The sequence below is a fragment of the Platichthys flesus genome, chromosome 16 (genome assembly GCF_949316205.1).
Source record: "Platichthys flesus chromosome 16, fPlaFle2.1, whole genome shotgun sequence".
Taxonomy (NCBI): domain Eukaryota; kingdom Metazoa; phylum Chordata; class Actinopteri; order Pleuronectiformes; family Pleuronectidae; genus Platichthys; species Platichthys flesus.
Genome location: NC_084960.1, coordinates 8,108,802 through 8,128,878, shown reverse-complemented (window position 1 = coordinate 8,128,878; position 20,077 = coordinate 8,108,802). Strand labels below are relative to the sequence as shown.

The 20,077-nt window shown below is 40.7% G+C and overlaps 2 protein-coding genes across 5 annotated transcripts in view; one reads left to right on the top strand and one right to left on the bottom strand.

Moving 5' to 3' along the window:
• The window catches only part of LOC133971245 (nuclear GTPase SLIP-GC-like), a 45,994-nt gene extending 35,230 nt beyond the window's left edge, over positions 1–10,764 (top strand). The window contains exons 1-20 of one of the 3 annotated variants that reach the window (XM_062408526.1): positions 372–454; positions 1,084–1,165; positions 1,552–1,664; positions 3,405–3,438; positions 3,558–3,641; positions 4,704–4,797; positions 6,491–6,707; positions 6,829–7,020; positions 7,233–7,430; positions 7,562–7,728; positions 7,840–7,936; positions 8,023–8,101; positions 8,206–8,327; positions 8,596–8,769; positions 8,862–9,019; positions 9,112–9,229; positions 9,481–9,589; positions 9,693–9,826; positions 10,028–10,109; positions 10,202–10,764. In XM_062408526.1, coding sequence (XP_062264510.1) covers positions 1,099–1,165; positions 1,552–1,664; positions 3,405–3,438; positions 3,558–3,641; positions 4,704–4,797; positions 6,491–6,707; positions 6,829–7,020; positions 7,233–7,430; positions 7,562–7,728; positions 7,840–7,936; positions 8,023–8,101; positions 8,206–8,327; positions 8,596–8,769; positions 8,862–9,019; positions 9,112–9,229; positions 9,481–9,589; positions 9,693–9,826; positions 10,028–10,109; positions 10,202–10,272 — 2,310 coding nt within the window. In that variant the 5' untranslated portion in view covers positions 372–454; positions 1,084–1,098 and the 3' untranslated portion in view covers positions 10,273–10,764. Of the gene's footprint in view, positions 1–371; positions 455–1,083; positions 1,166–1,551; positions 1,665–3,404; positions 3,439–3,557; positions 3,642–4,699; positions 4,798–5,294; positions 6,708–6,828; positions 7,021–7,232; positions 7,431–7,561; positions 7,729–7,839; positions 7,937–8,022; positions 8,102–8,205; positions 8,328–8,595; positions 8,770–8,861; positions 9,020–9,111; positions 9,230–9,480; positions 9,590–9,692; positions 9,827–10,027; positions 10,110–10,201 lie in introns of those variants that run through there. The other 2 variants (XM_062408525.1, XM_062408527.1) reach the window with 2 other exon arrangements.
• A 767-nt stretch (positions 10,765–11,531) lies between these two features.
• Positions 11,532–19,465, bottom strand: LOC133971243 (centriolar coiled-coil protein of 110 kDa-like). Of its 2 annotated transcripts, XM_062408522.1 has the most exons (14): positions 19,327–19,465; positions 18,547–18,748; positions 17,683–17,811; positions 16,217–17,405; positions 15,959–16,080; positions 15,616–15,787; positions 14,790–14,899; positions 14,093–14,209; positions 13,687–13,788; positions 13,486–13,602; positions 13,272–13,345; positions 13,101–13,166; positions 12,453–12,512; positions 11,532–12,155 (listed from the first exon to the last, which is right to left on the bottom strand). In XM_062408522.1, the coding sequence occupies exons 2-14, from the start codon at positions 18,712–18,714 to the stop codon at positions 12,080–12,082; spliced, it is 2,502 nt and encodes an 833-aa protein (XP_062264506.1). In that variant the 5' UTR covers positions 18,715–18,748; positions 19,327–19,465; the 3' UTR covers positions 11,532–12,079. The 2 variants fall into 2 exon arrangements, with proteins under 2 accessions (XP_062264506.1, XP_062264505.1); XM_062408521.1 differs by lacking the exon at positions 19,327–19,465 and having other exon boundaries at positions 18,547–18,845.
• Between the last annotated feature and the right edge of the window lie 612 nt (positions 19,466–20,077).

Here is a 20,077-nt window from a genome sequence, read left to right as displayed (position 1 = left end):
TTGTTTTGAAAGGGGTTCTAACAAAAGAGGGTTCTGGCAATAGAGAAGTTTTGAGATGTGACGGAGAGTAAATGGGTGTGATGGCCCGATTCAATCATATATATATATATATAGATATATATATCTATATATATATGAATTCAATAACCATCTCTCTTCCTGTTTCCTCCTCCTCTCTCCTGCTGACCTGCTCTCACGTTAACCAATGAACACTCTTCACAAGTTCCCAGGACCTGATCATTACATGAAGTTTATTTAGTGTTTGATTCGCTACAGAGTTTATGAGGCTGCATTTAATCATCCTGAAAAATCGATAGATAATGAGTGAATTTTCATTTATCAGTGAGCTCTTCCTTTAAACCGGTTTAATCGGCTTTGTGGGCGGAAGGGCGGGACTGAACTTGAAGAGTTGCTCAACTGTCATATTTGTGCATTGAAGAGGATCTGGGAACATGTAAGTACGACCACTTGATTGCATTATATTGACCAGTTAATGTATTATGAGGATATTACATCAAAAAGTGTGAGTAGAAACGGACTGCACTCGTTTGTCACTGCTTTGCTTTGACAAACAAATCAATAACTAATGAAACATAAAACTAAGTTCTGTTTTAGAAGTAACAAAGATCAGCCAGTCTCCTCCTGTATAGCAGGCATTGTTTAACGTTGTTAATTAATATAATTATTTCCCCTCTTACGCACAAGTATATAATATCTGATCTATCTGATCACCGTGAAGCAGCTCTTGACTGTAAACGAAACTTAAGTATCATGCGATGTTGATGGATGGCCAGTAGGGGCTGCTCAAATGAAGTGTAATGAGTGTAGCTGTTTTCAAGGTGTTTCGGTTCTGTTTTGTTTGCATGCTAAATCCTCAAAGTTATGTCCAACCTTTCTGGGGATGGTCTAGTTGTGAGATGATTTAAAATATGTTGAAACCTCACAGACAATATCACACACAGGTGCAGTTTAACAGTTGGTTATTTAGCTTAATGTACTTTTTCACTCATCAATATGCAATCGGATACGTTTCAATAATGTCAAAGCAACAATGACCGATTCCCTATTTGTTTTTCCTTTCAGTATCTTTTCGTCGACATGGATGATTTTGTTTGTAAAAAACTAAGTGAGTGGGGTCTCAGCGATTGGATAGAGACTTTTAAAGGTAAAGTATAACTTTGTATCTTTGGGGGGCACAGATATATTAATGAATCACCGACTAACACAGACATAAAGACGCTGCACTGTTGTGGAGGAGTTTACTACTGACATATTAGTCTCAGTGCACACATCATTTTCACACACTTAAGGACACATTCATTCACTTGATAGGAATGATTGTTCTGTACTTTTTTGTGTAATTGAAAGATTTGTCTGAGCCATTAAATCAAGTCCAACCAGAAAATCAAATATGCAATGATCTAATCCAGCCATGTTAACTCTGTGGGACTGATATTACATATCCTTTAAGATTAAACCAACAAATGTGCCAACATCTGTTTCACTCCAAATGAAACAATAACTATTTGTTTCACCTGAATATTTGTACAGATCAAGGAATCAAGCAGGACCACTTTTACGATCTTGAGGATGAAGAGATCAAAGAATTGATCCCAAAAGTTGGACCAAGGAAAACATTCAAGCGACATTTCAAGTTGCTAAAGGTAATATTCCGCACTTTAAAGACGATTTAGACAAACACTAGTGGATACAGTGCACCGGAAAGTATTCATAGCGCGTCACTTTTTCCACATTTTGTTATGTTACAGCCTTATTCCAATTTTTGTTTAATAATTGTAGTAAATTTATGTGCATAAGTTTTCAGAGCCTTTGCCATGATACTCAAAATGTAGCTCAGGTGCACCTTGCATCCACTGATCATCCTTGAGATGTTTCTGTAACTTGAACTTTACCTCTGGTAAATTCAGTTGATTGGACATGATTTGGAAAGGCACACACCTGTCGATATCAGGTCCCACACGTGACAGTGTATGTCAGAACACAAACCAAGCCAAGAAGTCCAAGGAATTGTCTGTAGACCTCTGAGACAGGATTGTATCGAGGCACAGATCTGGGGAAAGGTACATCAAAATGCCTGCCGCATTGAAGGTCCCAATAAGCACAGTGGCCTCCATCATCCGTCAATGGAAGAAGTCTGGAACCACCAGTATTCTTCCTAGAGCTGGCTGCCCGGCAAAACTAAACTCCTCAGTATAAGGCACATGACAGCCCCACTGGAGTTTGCCAAAAGGCACCTGAAAGACTCTCAGACCATGAGAAACTAAATTCTCTGGTCTGATGAAACAAGATTGAACTCTTTGGCCTGAATGCCAAGCGTCATGTCTGGAGGATACCAGGCATCGCTCATCACCTGGCCAATACCATACCTACAGTGAAGCATGGTGGTGGCAGCATCATGCTGTGGGGATTTTTGTCAGGATTGAGGGAAAGATGAATGCAGCGATGTACAGAGACATCGTTGATGAAAACCTGCTCCAGAGCGCTCTGGACCTCAGACTGCAGCAAAGGTCATCTTCCAACAAGGACAACGACCCTAAGTACACAGCCAAGATAACAAAGGAGTAGTTTCGGGACAACTCTGTGAATGTTCTTGAGGGGCCCAGCCAGAGCCCAGACTTGTACTAGATTGAACATTTCTGGAAAGATCTGAAAATGGCTGTGCACTGACGCTTCCCATTCAACCATAATGGAGCCTGAAAGGTCCTGCAAAGAATAATGGGAGAAACTGCCCAGATATAGGTGTGTAAAGCTTGAAGCATCACAGCTTCAAGCCACAAAATGCTTCCACAAAGTATTGAGCAAAGGCTCTGAATTCTTACATACATTATATACGTTATATTTTCGTTTTCTTAATTTTTTTTAATTTGCCAAAATTTTAAACAAACATTTTTCACCAAATCGTTATAGGGTATTTGGTGTAGAGTTTTGAGAAAAATCCATTTTGGAAAAAGGCTGTTACAAGACAAAATTAGGAATAAGTGAAGCGCTGTATGAGATCAAAAAGGAGCATGAACTTGTGTTAAAGGTTCTGATAATGCTGATGCCTCTCGATGGATACAAAGAGTTTTATAAAATTGTCGATGCTGTTATCGATTAGCGAATATTTCCTATTATTACTATAAAAAATATAACATATCTGCATAAAAAACAGGAAACCGTGAAAATTTTGCTACTCAAGTAAGTTACACACAGTTTCGCACAGTTAAGTGTTATCTGAACCGTTTATTGCAGGCATACAGATTATATTTTTCGTGTTTGCTCAATAATTTTTTGACAAATAAATTGCATCACAAAATTTCAAGTACGATTAGCAAATTTAGTCTTTCTGTTGGATGTTTCTTGATTAAATGTTATAAGACTCAAATATATATGTTCATTTTCAGGTTTTGCCATCCACCAGTGAAGCAAATGATACAAGTGAGCTATCTTAAATCTTATCGTATTATTATCTACAAAGAGCACATTAAAATATTTTGAAAAGAACTTGTGACAACCTTTTTCTTGCTTCCCTTTATATGTATGTCTATAAAAACAAGGAAACATGGATATGCATCCTAGAGAGGAGTTCAGCCAATCCCAGTCACCAAGTGTTAAACGTAAACGGGCGAACTCTGCAGCAGGTATTTATGTTAGATCCCCAACAACACCAACCTTCAATATGCAAACTAAAAATATGCAAACAATTATATTGGTTCAAGATTTTACATTAAATGAATGGATCTCCAGCAAATGTCTTACTGTTTAATACCTAAAACCCTTTTTTTCCTTTACTGTTAAAATGTTATTGCCTTTTTTATCAAATTCTCAAATATTATGATTTTTTTCTCATTGAATAAAAACTGTATTATTTTAATATTATGAAATGATTTATAAAATCTATTCAAATGAAGTCAAGTAAAGTTAAATAAAGATCAAATGATCTAGTGGGCACGCCAAGAAACATTAAAACACATTTTTTTATTTATTTTTGAGGCTTTAATAAGATTTATTTTTGCTAAAGGAGCAGAATAAAAAAATATAACTGATGTAAGATTGAGAATCAGCCTAACAAGTCTTAAATAAGACACAATTTCTTCAAAAACAAGAACTTTGTCTTAAATTAAGACCCGAGAAACATCCTTACTCAAGGTTTTTTATTTTAGTAAAAAAACTCAACTTCTTTGAAAAGTTAAAACCATCTCTCGTCTCTCATTAAGGACGACTTAGAAGCAGTCTAAGGACAAGACTTACAAGCAATTTATACAGAGTTAGGGATAATTCAAAAACAGTCAAATAACACATACTCCAGTTATTCTAATCGTATAACATAAGAACAATTATTTCTATTTTGCTCTGCATGTATTATGTTGACCTGACTTCGCCCTCCTGTTTGAAATTTGGCAGTCTGGCAGCACTCATTTTCAATGAATAGAAATAGATACAATTATTTAATGTAATTTTAAAATGATGAATTTGTTCAAATGGCCTTACCCCTAAAATGAAGGAAACAAAGGAGTTTGTGGTAAAAATTTGCTCCATATTCATTGGTAATCTTTTTAAATCAAAGTTATCATTCTTATTCGTTTTGCAGTGTTGCCGATGTCAAAATCTGTTGCGGCCCTTTGTTGTCTCATTCTGCAAATTTTGGAAATAATAGTCATAATAGGTCCTGCTTAACAGTTTTTTTACTTTGTATTTGGCAGAGGAATCCATAGCGTTGGAAGTGAAAGACATAATGAAAGACGTCAAGATGAAACTTCAAAAGGAAAAGAAGACAAAGCTCAATGATTTCCTAAAGTAAGTAATTTCTATCTCTGACAATAGGAATGAAGTGGAAACCAAAAGTAGCAACTCAACCGGCTGATGCAGCACTCCAGCATGCTGATGTTGTGGGCCATGCTCAACAAGGAGGGGGCGTTTTAGGCCTAGGCCAGAGTAGGCCTTTTGGGAACAAGGTACCACCATCAGAATGCCGAAAGTTGGTAGTCCTGGAGGTCTGCAAGGAGGAGGCAACAAGATGTGCTCAGGCTGTCACTCAGGCAAACAGCGGCAGTGGGAAATGGAAACAGGCAGAAGCTTCCGGCTTTCATTCCAAAACCTCCAGCAGTGGCTGAATGAAGATCCATCCTGCTCACTATGCTCAACCAGAGCTACCCTCAAACACATCCTTACATGTTGTAGAGTAAGTCTCTCACAAGGTTGGTATACATGCAGACACAACCAAGTACTCAAATGCCTGGCAGCAACTATTGAAACAAAGAAAACTGCCAACAATGCCTTGCCATCCAAAACAGAGAGCACAGCTCCAAAGAAACCTTTTGTCCGAGAAGGAGAACAGGGACAGCGAGGGCCTCCTCCACTGACCAGGAGTGGGCAGTTGGAGCATGCCCGAGACTGGGAAATACTGGTGGATTTAGACCAGCAGCTAAAAGTCCCATCACACATTGTCACCACCACAAGGAAAAGGCTTCGGTATTCAGAAGTGGCTTCTATGGCAGAGCAACGACGCTGGAAGCAATAGTTCGCCCTGTGGAGGTTGGCTTCAGGGGTCGTAATGCAACATCCACCATCACGTTGCTCAAAGATTGGGAATCCACGAACAAGCCCTGCACCAGACCATAACAGAAACTGCAGAAAGCTGCAGCCAATGTCTCTGGACCAGTAGGAACGATCTTAACTGGGCCGCAAGATGTTAGGAACATACAACCCGGTCTGATTAACCTGTGGTGGGCTGCCTTAGAAGAAGGGCTCTTGTGATTTTAACGCCAAAACAACTTTTGATGCTAGGTACACTACTGACGATCTGTCCCTGACAACTGTTGGTGGTCACCAACATCTGCTAACAACTTCTGGCAGTTGGTATCTTAACTTGTGCAGAAGACCTTCAAACATACAAGGGATACTCACAATCCTGTCCTATGTTCCTATCTGTCATTTTCATTTGGTCCTGAGTAAAACTAATGAGCACGTATTGAGTCATGTTTGTTTTGACAAAAACATGATGGCAATCCACCAAGGTACAAGTGCATGAGGCCTTTTAAAGGAATGTGAGATGGTAGTCTGACCGGTTGATGTTCCAAACAAAACACGTCCATGATTTATTCAGACACTTAGTGCTAAGTACTACTTTTTTTAATGATATGCTTGGTGCTGCAATACATTTTGTGATGTTACCAAAACTGGATTCCCTCTGGAACTCTCTCCCTTTCCATCATCCGATCATCCCCTGAAACTTGTAATAGTAATCTGAAAACACGTTTTTATTCAATAGCCTTTCAATGTGCCTTAATGGTTGTGCATTATTATTGTTACTGGTGTAGGAAGTGATTATTATTATGGCAATATTTTGTTCGTGTTTTTAATTTCACTGTTGTTTTTGTGTTGTTAAGTACTTTGGATCAATAATGTTATGTTTCAAGTGCCATTTGAATAAGATAAGAGTCTATTCTAATAAAGCCGATGATCCCATATTTAAACTTATGTACAACAGGAATAAAATCTCTGATCTGGAGACAAGAAAGAGGATGCTGGTCGGTGTCTTTGGAAGAACTGGGGCTGGAAAGAGCTCTTTGATAAATGCCATCGTTGGAGAGAAGAATCTTCTGCCCTCTGGAAGCGTCTGTGCATGCACCTCAGTCATATTCAAAGTGGAGGCAAACAACGACAGCAAAAAGTATGAGGCAGAAATTGAGTTCATTAAAAAAGAGGTGAGTAAGTTGATCTTTTCTTTTCACAAGTTGACAAGTTACAGTGTCGCTGCAAATAACCAGTTGCCAGACATGATATGCCATTTAATTCAACTTACCCGATGATTAATTACTTTATAAGGACTGGAAAGAGGAGTTGTGGTTTTACAAGAATCTCCTGGAGGATGATGATGATGATGCTCATGAAAAGCTGACAGCACTCTACAGAGAAGATTGGAAATCAAAATCTGTTGAAGAACTCATGGACAAGAAATATTTCAGAGGAATTCCTGAATTCCTCACTGGGAACAAGAAAACATTGAAATGTGAATCTGTAAGTAACTTAAAAAAAGTATTTATATTGATTTAGACACATGTTCATAATCACTTAAAATGTTACTTTTGTCTCGTCTTCAAGTTTAATTATCAAATATGAACCCTTTTTTTATTTCTTTCAATGATAGTGTTTCACTGTTTTTCATACTTTGAATAAATGTAATATTTGCATTGTTTTACTCTTTTTTTTCTTCTTCTTCTTTTTTTCAGGCTGGAGAGCTAAGTAACAAAATTGTCAAATATGTAAGTGCCTCAAACGAGGAAGACGATGGAGTGAGACAGTACTGGCCCTTAGTGGAATGCATGACTGTCAGGTTGCCTAACAAGGATCTTCTCCAGCATGTCACACTTGTGGACATTCCAGGAAATGGAGACCGTAACAAGACCAGAAACAACATGTGGAAAAAGGTCATTCTTCACATTTACTACTATTAATTGTATTTAATATTGTTTGTATGTATTATCTGGAAACTGTGAAATGTATTACAATGCACTGATAGTTAGCTGTTCATAATTAACTTGATATTATGCCTAATCAGATGGTTGGAAGTTGTTCTACTGTGTGGATTTTGGCTGAGACTAATCGAGCAGTAGCAGAGAAAGAAGCTTGGGAGATCCTGCAAAATGCCAATAGCCTGATGGGAAATGGTGGCGAGTGTCAGCGCATTGACTTCATCTGCACCAAGTCTGATGATGTTGGTGTGCAGTAAGTCATTTAAGATTCCAAAAGTATGAGTTTCTGTTGACCTTGTGCTGCCAAAGCTCTTAACAGAAGTTCCCCAATTCCATGTTTCATTTTCCAAAACTTTTATTGTAGCTCAGAAGCTGATGTTCGGGATTTTGTGCTCAAAAGAAACCAATTAGCCAAGCGCAAGGTGAAGGCAGAATTCCAAAAAGAATACCCACAATACAGCGTGAGTTTCTGCAGACCAACTGAAAGTCTGATCAACAAAGATTGTACTGAATTCAAGCCTCATCATCAAACCCTTATTGTTTTCAGAAACAATTCTCATTTGAAGTGTTCACTGTGAGTGGAAAGGAGTTTCATAATAGCGTACATCTACAGCCAGATGACACTGGTGGGTAAAGTGTTTCTTTGTGTCATCACAAGTATATGTCAATTTCAAATTAAGACCCAAATTTGAAGTATTTAACTTTAAAATATATGTATATTTTTTTATAGAAATTCCGAAACTTCGGGATGTTCTGCAAAGTCTGAATAACAATCACTCAGAGTCATTAAACTATGTGTCTGGAGCTCGTGGGATTCTCTCTCTGATTCAAGGGACAAGATGCAGGGAAGTGGTAAGATCGAGCAATGAAACCTCTGTCATTGTGTTAAATCCTCCTCATTGCCATTTATGTTCCCAGAAAATAACATTAACATCAAAAAGGTATATGCTCAAATGCAGTTTAAACAGGGCTAGTGAAATAACTTTGTTTAATGCCAAATCAATATTGAAAGAGTCTAAATGTCCTTCCTACCCCACTTGGTTGATGTTTTTTTTAAAAAGGTCAAAAACCAGACTAGTGTAAATTTCATCAATTCAAATGAATTTGTGTTTTATTTTAGGCTGACAGTAAAATGAAGGCTTGCAGAGACCTTCAAGAAAAGATGCAGCATGAACTGGAAGTCCTCCAAAAAGCAATCAAAGAGATTTACAGGACTTTTGAACAATGCCTCACTGAGGGGGTTAAAGAATCACAAGATTCATGTGAAGGACAGATGCACTCCATGTTACATCCTGTATGTATTAAAACTTATATTTAACAACTTATTTTACACTTCATATCTATTTGAATAATATATTTATGATAAAATATTTGTTCTCCTCCTAGCGAGGAGAAAAAGGTGGTGCCTCCCACAAGAGATTGCTGTTTGCTGTTATGAACAATGGCGTCTTCAACGCAAAGAAAGGAAAGAAAAAGAACATCAACATGACCTTAAGTTCAAAACTGACTGGCTGCATTGATGAGGAATTCAGGATGACCTTCCCGTTAGAAATTACTTAATGACAACATTCATTATTTTCAAAGTTTAATTGTCTAAAGGATGTATTATATAATGTAAGCATTTCAACTTCTTCAGAAATGAAGATAAAAGTGGACCATTCAAGGGCGCCATTGATTCCTTTTCACTGGACACAGAGGGGAAGATTAACACCTACAAAGATGTTCGTCTGCAACTGCGTTTTCTCAAGACAGAGGTGTGTGTGTGTGTGTGTGTGTGTGTGTGTGTGTGTGTGTGTGTGTGTGTGTGTGTATCTGGGTGTGAGTGAACATGGGGATTCAAAGCTGCTCTGGCATCACTAGTTGGCCGAAAACACCTTACTGAGACACTTGTGTTGGTTTTACCTACAAAGGCTATACATATCATTTTTTTATTGTGTTGAGCTCTCTCAACTCTCTCTCTCTCTCTCTTTCTCTCTCTCTGTCTCTCTCTCACTCTCTTTCTTAGGAGGACAAACTCAAGACAAAACTCAAAAAAATCATCCGGGAGGATAAGAAAACAATCTACAGCAGTCTGACAGACACAATCGAGGAAAACATGCAGAAATGCTACTCAGGTGATAAAGAAGATCATAGCATGTACAACCTGCAGTTACAATAATGCACATATGCATCATGATTGTACAGAAACATGGATTTGACAACAGTGTTCTATTGTAGACGCAGCAGTGATTAAAGGAGTCGGCTCCCTGGAAAAAATGAGGACCACCATTAATGATCATGTAAATGATAAAAAGGACACCATGTTCAAGATGGCGAAAGACAACATGCTGGAGCTACTAAATGAGTTGAGGGTATGTCAGATTTCATATCTTTATCTAGAATTCAAGGTAATAATATTCAAGTGGTGTGTCATCATTCTGAAAGATGCTTTTGCTTCAGTCAATGTCTGAATCTAAAAACACATCTAAACAGTTAATGCATGTTTTATTCAGCCAATCTTGAACACATAATTTGGCTGTGTGAGTGAAAAGTAACCGATGGTTTTGATTTAGGGGAAAATCTTGAAAAAGCTGAATGAAACGCTGATGGAATCAATCCAGCTGTCACTCGGGACCGATGACTGCTCATTCCCAGGTAGAAAACATATCAAGATAGAATTATTCATTGTAGCATAATTGATAATGTGCATGTTTTACACAATAAGCTTTTGTTTGTTTGCTTTTTAGATGTTTCAGGAGAGCTTGACAGGGTGGAGACATTCTACAGTCTACTGGAAGCCAACCCAAATCCAAACTGAGCTTTCAAACAGATGTTCCTTACTGTCAATAACGTTTTCATCATGGAATGATCATAGTCCAAAGGAAGGTGGCTGACATGCAGAGGTCCACAGTCTCGCTCAAACCAGGAACATTGTGGTGAAAATGCTACAGATCTTTGCCACTCGGCCCAAATGGCTTTGTCTTTTCAATGATAAAACGTTTTCATATTTTTCTGTCAATGATTTTATTTAGTTTCTTTTGTATTGCTTGATTGGCTCATGAGTGCTCCTGGTTTTAAGGATGTTTAACGTAAATTTAGATCTTGAATACCAGTTTTAATTATAGGCTGGATTAGACATAAACTCTTAGCTTTTCGAGTAATGATCTCAGATGACTTTGTTTTATTCTACTTCTTAACAGTTTTCTTACTAAATATATTGCATAAATGATTATTGGTGTGTTCTGGAAAGCAGAAAGGGAATTATGAAAAATGTCAGTGTGGAATGTGGATTAAATCAAACTATACTCTCTTACATGTACCATTATACTCCCTCACACAGGCTACTATACTCTTACATGTACTGGCATACTCTCTTTTTTTACTGTCATACCACATACACCGATCTCTCTTGCACAGATATTTTATGTTTGATACAGAATAATAGCACATGCAGGAGAAATTAATTGTACATTTGAAGGTAAGGTTACATGGGGCCTAATATTGTGATTCTGCTCAGTTTAATAGCTCAATTAAAATAAAAATGCTACAAACAATCGTAATAAATATAAAAAAAAATTGCAAAATGTAAACAAACTGTACTGATTATTTTCTGGGTCTGTTCTTTCTGTCCGTGCGCCTCATCTTGTTTTGTTTCATTTCAGGATGTAAAAATTACAAAAGCTCAACTCTCCCCCACCAGTTAGTGCTTTAAACCTTCCTCCACTGCTTTTGGGTCTTGAGAGGAGGCAGGGGTAGTAAAGTTAAGTATCACAGCTGTTCTGATCACATTATTGGGACAACTATTTACATGTTAACTCTTTAATAGGAATGATTTAAATAAAACATTTAAGAAGGCGAGCATGACACTGCAATTAATGTGGTATCGCAGCGAACAACAGAGTGTATCAATTTATTAAAATGCGTTTTGATTATATGTTCACATTAATGTTCTTGTATAAAGTGTCAAACCCTAATTTCTTCGATCGGAAATAGAGGTAAAAAAATAGAACTTTCTACTGAATATCTGCTGTTGTGTTAAGGAACATACATTTGATCGTTTTCCAGTGTGTAATCAAATACATTTAAACATATTTTTATTGATTTAGGTGAAATTACAGCAAACTCAGCACCATTAAATAAATAAAACAAAGCACAAATTGGTTTTCAAAGCCCTTGAACAAAACAGGTATAGACAATATCCACACTTAAATCACATTAGTGAGTGTCAGCATGAACCTGGTGTTTGTAAATTCACTAACAGCTATAAGCACTAGACGTTTATGAACACAACTGGTAAATATAAGCATGCCAAAATATTACATATAGCAAAGGCAAAGGTCTTATAGGCACAGGTTCCTTGTTTGAATATATTTCCCTTCAGCTCTGACCTTGTTCTAGATTGTATTTCAGCACAAATACATGAGTTATCTTTTCCTTTAGAAAGTTGTTCACACTAGAAAACGATAGCTACAACAGTGAGAACAATGGCGTTGCGATAGCGTATACAATCATTTGAATCTCAGGAGGTCGATTAAAGACCATCATGTTGTGAGAAGCGCTTGCGGGAGTTCCAGTGTTGCGAAAAGACACATTTTTCATGTCCATGGGAGCTGTTGAGTCACCAGTTAACCGAGAGAGTGCTGCTTCTTCAGGCTGTCTGAGCGCTTCACTCTCTCCTCTGGGGTCTTTCTGTACCAGCTCCTGTGAGGAAACAGCCAGCCACATGTTCCGTTTGAATTGTTAGTGAATAGTTTGAATTACGGTTCATTATTTAAATCAACAGAATGTTACTTGTGTGCATAGCATCTGTCATGAGCATCGGCATTGTTAATCAGGAGCTCCCTAAAAAGCCAATCAACATTTACTCAGTAGTGCAATATGATAGAAAGACAAGGCAATTTGCAATTATAAGATAGAGTTCAACGTTAAGCATGGTGAAACCAGTAGTAATAGAGTTCAACGTTAAGCATGGTGAAACCAGTAGTAGCACAAACTCACCCCTGCCGGTTAAACTGTCCTGGGGCAGAAGAATTTTGGCATTGGCTTGGCTTCAAGACTCTGGGAAAGAAAAACTATGATTACCAGCCTGCACTTGCTTGATTCTGCCAACCAGTGCAGTTTCAGACTACATACATTTTTTTCCAGACTAATTTGAGGTCACCGTTACCTTTGACATGTGAATTCTAATCAGGTAATGTTTGAGTCGAACTGAGTGTTTTTACCAGATTTCAAGAAACAACGTGTTTCTGAGATATGGCATTCACACGACCAAAAACTGGTGTTATATATGTACCAAATATGAAAGGTTTGACTGGAGGTCTTCCAGAAATATTTCGTTTACAAGGCAAAAATGAGGTTTGTGAAGTCACAGCGACAAAGAATTGGACGGTGTAATTTAGTGTAACTTTTGTGCTCAATATATTTCTCATAGTATTCATTGTAAATAAGTTTTCCAAATATAGCTGTGAGTTTTTAAGCCTGTGCACAGACAGCAACCAGAAACTTCCTCCAGCCACTGGCTGCTGTCGGTGCACAGAAATAAAAACTCAAGGCTATATTTGGAGAACTGATTTTCTGGGGACAATGACTACCACGAACACATATTGAGAACAAAGGTGAAACTAAATTCCACAGCTGTGTTGGCACCTGTTGGTAGTGGGGCTCTTTGGCTTCTGCTGCATCTTTCTCGGATGTGCTGGGGATTCACCAACCCTGAAGGAAATAGCAATTATAGAGATAGATATACATCCGGCCACTGAATAATTAAAAACCAAAATCAATTTACAGTGAAGGATGTATTTCTCTTTCCCATATTACCTATTCTTCCTGTCCAGAGACCTCTGTGTGGCAGCAGACAGAACCGCTCTTTCTTTGGGGCACTTTGTTTTTTCCTGTAGGTTCCCAACAATCAGGAATTAGTGTTTATGTTCCAAGTACTGACACCAAACAAAGCATATCAAAAGGCTGTTTGAAAAAAATATCAGATTAAACATTGCACAGATTAGCCAGTTAAGTTTTTTGTTTTAGCTACCAAGTCTCGAAGTTTCCTCTCTGCACGGAGCTCCCTGTCCTGCTGCAGCAACGCTAATCGATCTCCCAGAGGCATTTCAAAGAAGATGTCATGGATGTCATATAGGGCTGCACGTAACTGAGGGGCAAAAGATACACATGCATTTAAACACAAGGAAAGATGGACCTATGCTTTCTAAAGAAAGTAACTACACATTCATACCTGGGCTCTAACCCTCTCCTGCAGGGAGAGATCTTGAGCTGAGAGGGTGCATCTCTTTTGTGGGGCTTCTGTTTTGAATGAACGGATGAACTCCTGTGTGTCCTGTGGAAACATGTGTTTTTTTTACCAACTCACAAACGTGACTTAGTTTATTCATTGGATAACTTTTATTATACTAACATTGGTGCTTTTGATTTGTTGTAAACATTATGAGCATGGTTTGTTTTGTGTGAATGGTCGGCATTTATATAGCACTTCTCTTGTCTTGATGACCACTCAAAGCACTTTACAGTAGCTTGGCCAAGGACATTTCTGCACATGGAATCAACGAACTTCTGGTTAGTGTGCGACCCACTGTACCTCCTGGGCCACAGCCGCCCACCCTTGCGTTTGTGTGTTATCTCACCACGATGGTCTGGCGCAGGTGTTTGACCTTCTCTGTCCTGAGCAATCTGCGAGTGAGGAAGCCTCGAGTTATAGCACCAATTCGACAGAATGCCATCTGCTGCTCTGCTGTCAGAATCTGCAAATCACAAAAGAAACGCAAGTGGGTGGGTATGTAAAGATAGGACCACTGAGAAGGTTTAAAAAAAAAAGGTCAATCTATTAAATATACCTGCGCAGATTTCAGCGAGCTTGCAGAGTTACAAAGGTTTCTTCCCGGGGTGCATGTGGCTATTTAAATTCACAATTTATGAAGTCCAGCAGGGGCTAGAGGTGGACCTAAAGCGCTGACCTCACCAAACTTTGCTTGGAATGATTACCCATAGTTCATAGTAACATGTATACGATGATGTTAAACAAAGGAACAGGGATTATCATGGTGTACTATACTTGTTTGAAGACGTTTGCATTTTATCATAGGCTGACTGATTAGCAGTGTTTAGCATCGCACTCACAGCGAAAGGATGGTTTCTGTTATACAATGTGAAACTGCCGATCTCAAACATATCTTGCATTAATTGCCAGTGTCGGTACAGTAAAAAATCATTCAAAAAGCCGCCATTAAAAGGGTTATTGGGTCAGGAGTTTTGAGTTATGATGGAAAGAGATCAGAAGTCCTGTTTTAGTGCACTTGACCTCCTCAAGCTAGATATACCCACCAGACTTAGCCTTGTTCGAGGTTTGCTGGCCGCCCAAGTTGGCCCCCACAGGTAAACTGGAGGCGGAACAGAGGGAGTGCACAGACTGGGACTGACAGGACCGGGAAAACCTGTGGAGAGTGACAAACAGATCATATACATTTAAACACACCCTTCTTACTGGTACAATGCACACTGACCAGGCTAATTTCGCAAATACTGCTGTTTTGCTAAGACATGGCAATCCTGCAGCGAAGCATGTGCCAAAGAGATGTTTTTGTTTTATCATATGTTAGCATTGTCGCAACGCAGCAAGATCAGAATCCCAGTTCGGGCCGGGGTCTCTCAGTGTGGAGTTTGCATGTTCTCCCCTCTGTAATGGTTGGGTTCTCTGCGGGTACTCCAGCTTCTTCCCGCAGTCCAAAGACATAGAGACTGGGGTTAGGTTCATGGGAGACTCTTAATTGAATGATTGTTTGTCTCTGTATAACCAGCCCAGCAATAAGCTGGCAACTAACTACTGACGATCAAAACAAAAACTACCATACCCCTAACCAGTACATATAACTATAACTACTGTATAAGCGTTACTCTCCCATTCTTAGCTCCTCAAGAGTTAGACAGTATTTTGTTAGTATTGGACATCTATAGCTCTAATGAGTTTTTTGGCATCTGTGATTGTAACATGCCAACAAAATTATAGTTTTATCTTGTTTAGGTTACGAGACAAAAAAACTCTGTTTTGAGGTAATGAGCTCCACTACTCTACTACCTTTCTCTGAGCAAGCAGTCTTCTGTCACTACTGTCACATCGACATGATAATGAGTGAACATTTTGAAGTTGTACCTCTGCTGTGTCCAGGTGATCGCTCAGATGGTGTGTGGGCAAGGCTGTGGCAAGAGGGGCTCACAACAGGACAGCTGTCACTCACAGACCTACGATTCCAGGCATAACCATCCCCACACAGAGGGCGCACACACCCCTGCTCCGTCAGTCTTCTCTCTGTGTCCTCCAGCTCCTGAACACATGCACATGTATTACAGTCCACACACACACACACACACACATCATTACCTTTATTATTTTTTTTACTTTTTTGTTAATCTGTAGACAAAAGATAATATAATGCACAATAATGTCGGTGTCTTCTATGATGTAGAATAAGTATTAATTGATTCCATCTGCTGACCATTCGGAGGCGCTGTTGCTCTTCCTCCTGCTCAGCCAGGAGCCTCGACATCTGCAAAACGTGCTCCTCCTCCAGACGTCTTTGCATGTCCTCTAGAGCCTGCGTTCGCCTCTGGGTCTCCTCTGTGGACGTGCCCAAACAAACACACAAACATGAATGAAACGCTGTTTAACCTTAAAGCTGCAGTGGGACAAAAATGTAGCTAAGACAACAATTATCTCTGTAGGTTTTAGTAAAAACGATGGGAGAGAGATTCACCTGTCTTGCCGGCATGTGCTTCAGGTGAATTTCTAATCCGTCCATTGTTTGGCCCCTGAGGATCATCAGGCTCCATCCTGAGTGTGACATGAGTCATGTCAGGAGCCACATGGGGCCTCAGCAGAGTTGGGGAAGGATTCTCTATGTCATACGACTGGTTTAAGGCGGCTGCAGGGGTGCGCCGACTTTGAGCCAACCAAGTAGCTCCTGCCATGAAACGAGGGATCCTTTCCTGGCTGCGGTCTATGTGCTCAACTCCAGCGGGGTAGGTATGCAATTGGCTATCCAGGGTGTGGCAGCGCCGCCGGAAACTCTCAGCTGGAGGATCATCGTGTCCCATTGTGCTGGACGTTGAGGCACTGATGGGGCTACAGGCCTCATGTAATGGACTGCTACAACAATGAATGGATTGACGATTGCCGCTCCTGGCCCCTCCTTCACTCCCCACTGAGCCCCGGTGATCGGAGGACTTTGTGGCCCCTGCCAGAGCTTCTCCCCAATCGGCCATGCTAGCACCTTCCCCTGGCCTTCCTGGGTTTCGGGGGATAAGATCTGCTGGGCCAATGGGAAATGAAATATGGATGTTGCCTGTAGAGACTGGGCGTGGTCTGCGCTTCCGTGCACAGGGACTAATGCTGGACTCTATACTGGGGAGATAGGCATACCGGTCAGGTAGACTCGGCGAGAGGCCACCAGACTGTTGGAAACTGGTGTCGTATGGACTTTGATGCTGGATCGGGGTCTGAGGTGTGCTAATAAGGCTAGGATGCAGACTGAATCCAAACTCAATGTCCCCCGTTGGACTACAGCTCCTAATCTCCTTGACAGGGACAGTCTCAGACATAGGAGTCCGGGTGACTGTGTGGGCAGCTTCTGACCCCGGCTGACTCTGCTCTCTCTTCACATACTCTCTTGATTTCTTAAGAAGGCTATCCAAACTAATATCCTCATCGTCCTCCTCTTCCTCCTCACTCTTCTTTTGACTCATCACCTTCACTTCCTCCACTGTATTGTAGCCACTGAGGTCGGGGCTCTCTGAGATTGGGGTTGGAAGCCGATCATTTGTCTGAAGCCCAAATCCAGGCTCTCTGGGAAGTCCAGGTGAGTCAGTGACCAGGGTGTAGCCACTCACTGTCGCAGATTTAGAAACTGGCAGCTTGTCAACCTCTTCACTCTGTGCTTTGTGTGTCTGTGCAGAAATAACAAGTAAATATGACCAATCAGTAAACAACTGCAAAAATATAAACCGATCTCATGACCTATCTCATCAAAGCACAGATATTAAAGTCTGCAAATGTCGCTGGAGATCCAAGGACAGACGTTTTTTTTGCTGTATTGTGCGACTGACACACAGACCTAATTCATATTTGGACATTTCAAATGAAGCACATTGTAAGACTCCATAAAACAATGTTTTTTTCACTCATCCCTTTTTTTCTGGCCTGTAACCATGTTGTGCTACTGACCTGAGCCTGACCCAGTATGTCCTGAACTCGGGCCAACAGCTGGTTCCTCTGCTGGTTCTGCCTGTCCACCTCCCGCTGGACCGCCCGTTCTCTGTGGCCACACATCACAGCCCGCTGATCTGCACTCAGCTGGGAAAGAAAAATACACACTCACTGATCCAACACAATGTGTGAATCTTGAGCTAGAACTGATAGAGTTTCACTCTTCAATAGACTCGAGCATCATCATCACACGGGAGACACGATAAGTCGAGATAACTCTTCATGATGTGGTTTGCAATAGACAAAATGTATTTAAAAAACACAATCAAACACAACTCCACTTTGTGTGTCCTTTCTTTTAGTGGGAGAAAACATATTCCACTGGTCTCTCCACCATACGGCTGTTTCTGAAAACTAATTTTCTCACTAGTCACTGGCAGATAGGATTCTCCTGACTGACATCAAACAGCCATGATGTTCCTCGTCATGAATTATCTCCCGTCTTTCCAACTGCTTATGAAGGCCTCACAAAGAATGAAATGTTACCTTTAATTGAATCGTTTGTATGACTATCTGTGTGCACATCTGCAGAATGCACCATGACCGTTCTTAACATTGATACGTGCCCTGAAAATAACCAAGTTTCCTGTTGCTAAGCGGCATATACACATATACAGATTCTCCAGGGAAACCAAACAAACATTTTGCTACTACACAGCAGAGGCAAATGTGTGACAGCAAAACAAACTGGTCTGGATATCAAGCCATCTGCAACCCTCTTCAAAACCCTCACACGCTGCAGCTTCTGTCTGAAGTTCGATGAAGAAACTGGCTGTGCCACCCGCCTCTTGTGTTCTCATGCCTTCTTTATCTCCTCCTTACCAGCGGCGAAAGCACAGCTCTTCCATAGAAGCGGATGACGGAGTGAGACTTGATGGAACACAGCGGCTCGCATGTCACCTTCTTGAATTGGCCCTTCTCCTCCCGCAGTTCGGCCAAACTCCGCAGGCAGAACTCCTCGTAGCTCTCCATCTCTTGACCCCCACACATCCACACTCTGAGGGGGGAACCCACACCATGTAGCCTGTTAAATCAAACAGAGAGTGTGGGGTTAGATGTCAGCACATGGGGAGCATCCAGGCTGCTCTGGGTGTGGATCTCTTCTGGGAAGCATTATGGGATCATGAGTGGAAGAGCAGGACACATCGGCTCCAACAATAGAGGCTCTGTCTGCGCTTAGTGTCCTTTTTTGTTTTTTTCTTTTTTTAATCGCACTCATCACATTCCTGCCATTCCTTTCGATCACACAGAGGCGGGGACTGACTTCCAATTCCGTGTGTCATGAAGTCGAATCTATTTCTGAAAATGACGCTGCACAGGGAGGCAGTGAAACCCAGGTCGTGGGATGTGTGGATGGAATTATCTGAAAAGCTTTTAATCGACGGGACAGCCTCGCATCTTTTACAGACTCAAATCCCCACCCACTGCTGAGCTTTCAGGTCAGCCAGCTCCACATTGTTTCCCCAGTGATCACAACCGGCAGATTATGAGGCGTGACAACAAATACACACTCGATTTTCAAATACCAGAAAAGACGTTTTAGTGCAGATGCATGGAGACAGATGACAAACCCGTGATTACGTCCGCTTGTCATTTTCTTACCTTCACAGATAAAAGCAGATGTCTCCTTTTTGCCTTTCACCCGGCGGTGCGCGGTACACGTTGACGCGTGTCGTAAGAGGGACGACGACTACAAAGTGGACCCTACGTTCCTCGAGCCGAACATCATCATCATCATCACCACCAGCAGCATCATCATCCTCATCATCATCCTCTTCCGGGATCGAACAGCGCCACCTATCAACGGTCCACGTTTCCCCCGAGGAGCCGGAGCCCTCAACTGGCTTAGTAGGCAATACAACTCATGGAGCTCAGCTCTGCAGGTCCAGCTATAGGCCGAGATTGTGGATTTTAGATTATGGATCCTAGATTGTGAATTGTGCATTGTTGATTGTGGATGTGGATTGCGGATCATTGGTTAAGGTGTCTTCTGATTGTGAATTATGATTACAACTACCCTTGACATAGATAAACAATATGTCTGTATTTGTGTTGAGGCATCTGGGTCAAATGGGGGCCCTAAAATACAAATCACAACAAGAAATCCCTAAACCCAATGGTATTAACCTCTATATTAATTTACAGTCTGCAGCATTCCTCCTTATTCCTGTGCAGCTCAGGTGGATCATTTTAGATAATGTGCTCTCCAATGTGCTGAGCCCGGGACCACCAGGGATGAGGGGAGCTGTCTGAGGCCCTCAAGGTATCTGCTGTTCCAAACTAGTTCAGTTATTATCATGCAGTTACTGTTCACCACATTGATCATTTATGTGGCAGGGAAGGGCCACTAATT

Bases quoted from the DNA above. Each gene is read 5' to 3' on its own strand.
- LOC133971243 (XM_062408522.1), bottom strand. From the start codon at position 18,714: ATGTGTGGGGGTCAAGAGATGGAGAGCTACGAGGAGTTCTGCCTGCGG. The intron at 13,346-13,485 runs GTAGCTAAAACA...GGGAACCTACAG, and splicing joins AGAGGAAACTTCGAGACTTG to GAAAAAACAAAGTGCCCCAA. The intron at 12,513-13,100 runs GTGCCAACACAG...TTTCTTTCCCAG, and splicing joins AAGAGCCCCACTACCAACAG to AGTCTTGAAGCCAAGCCAAT.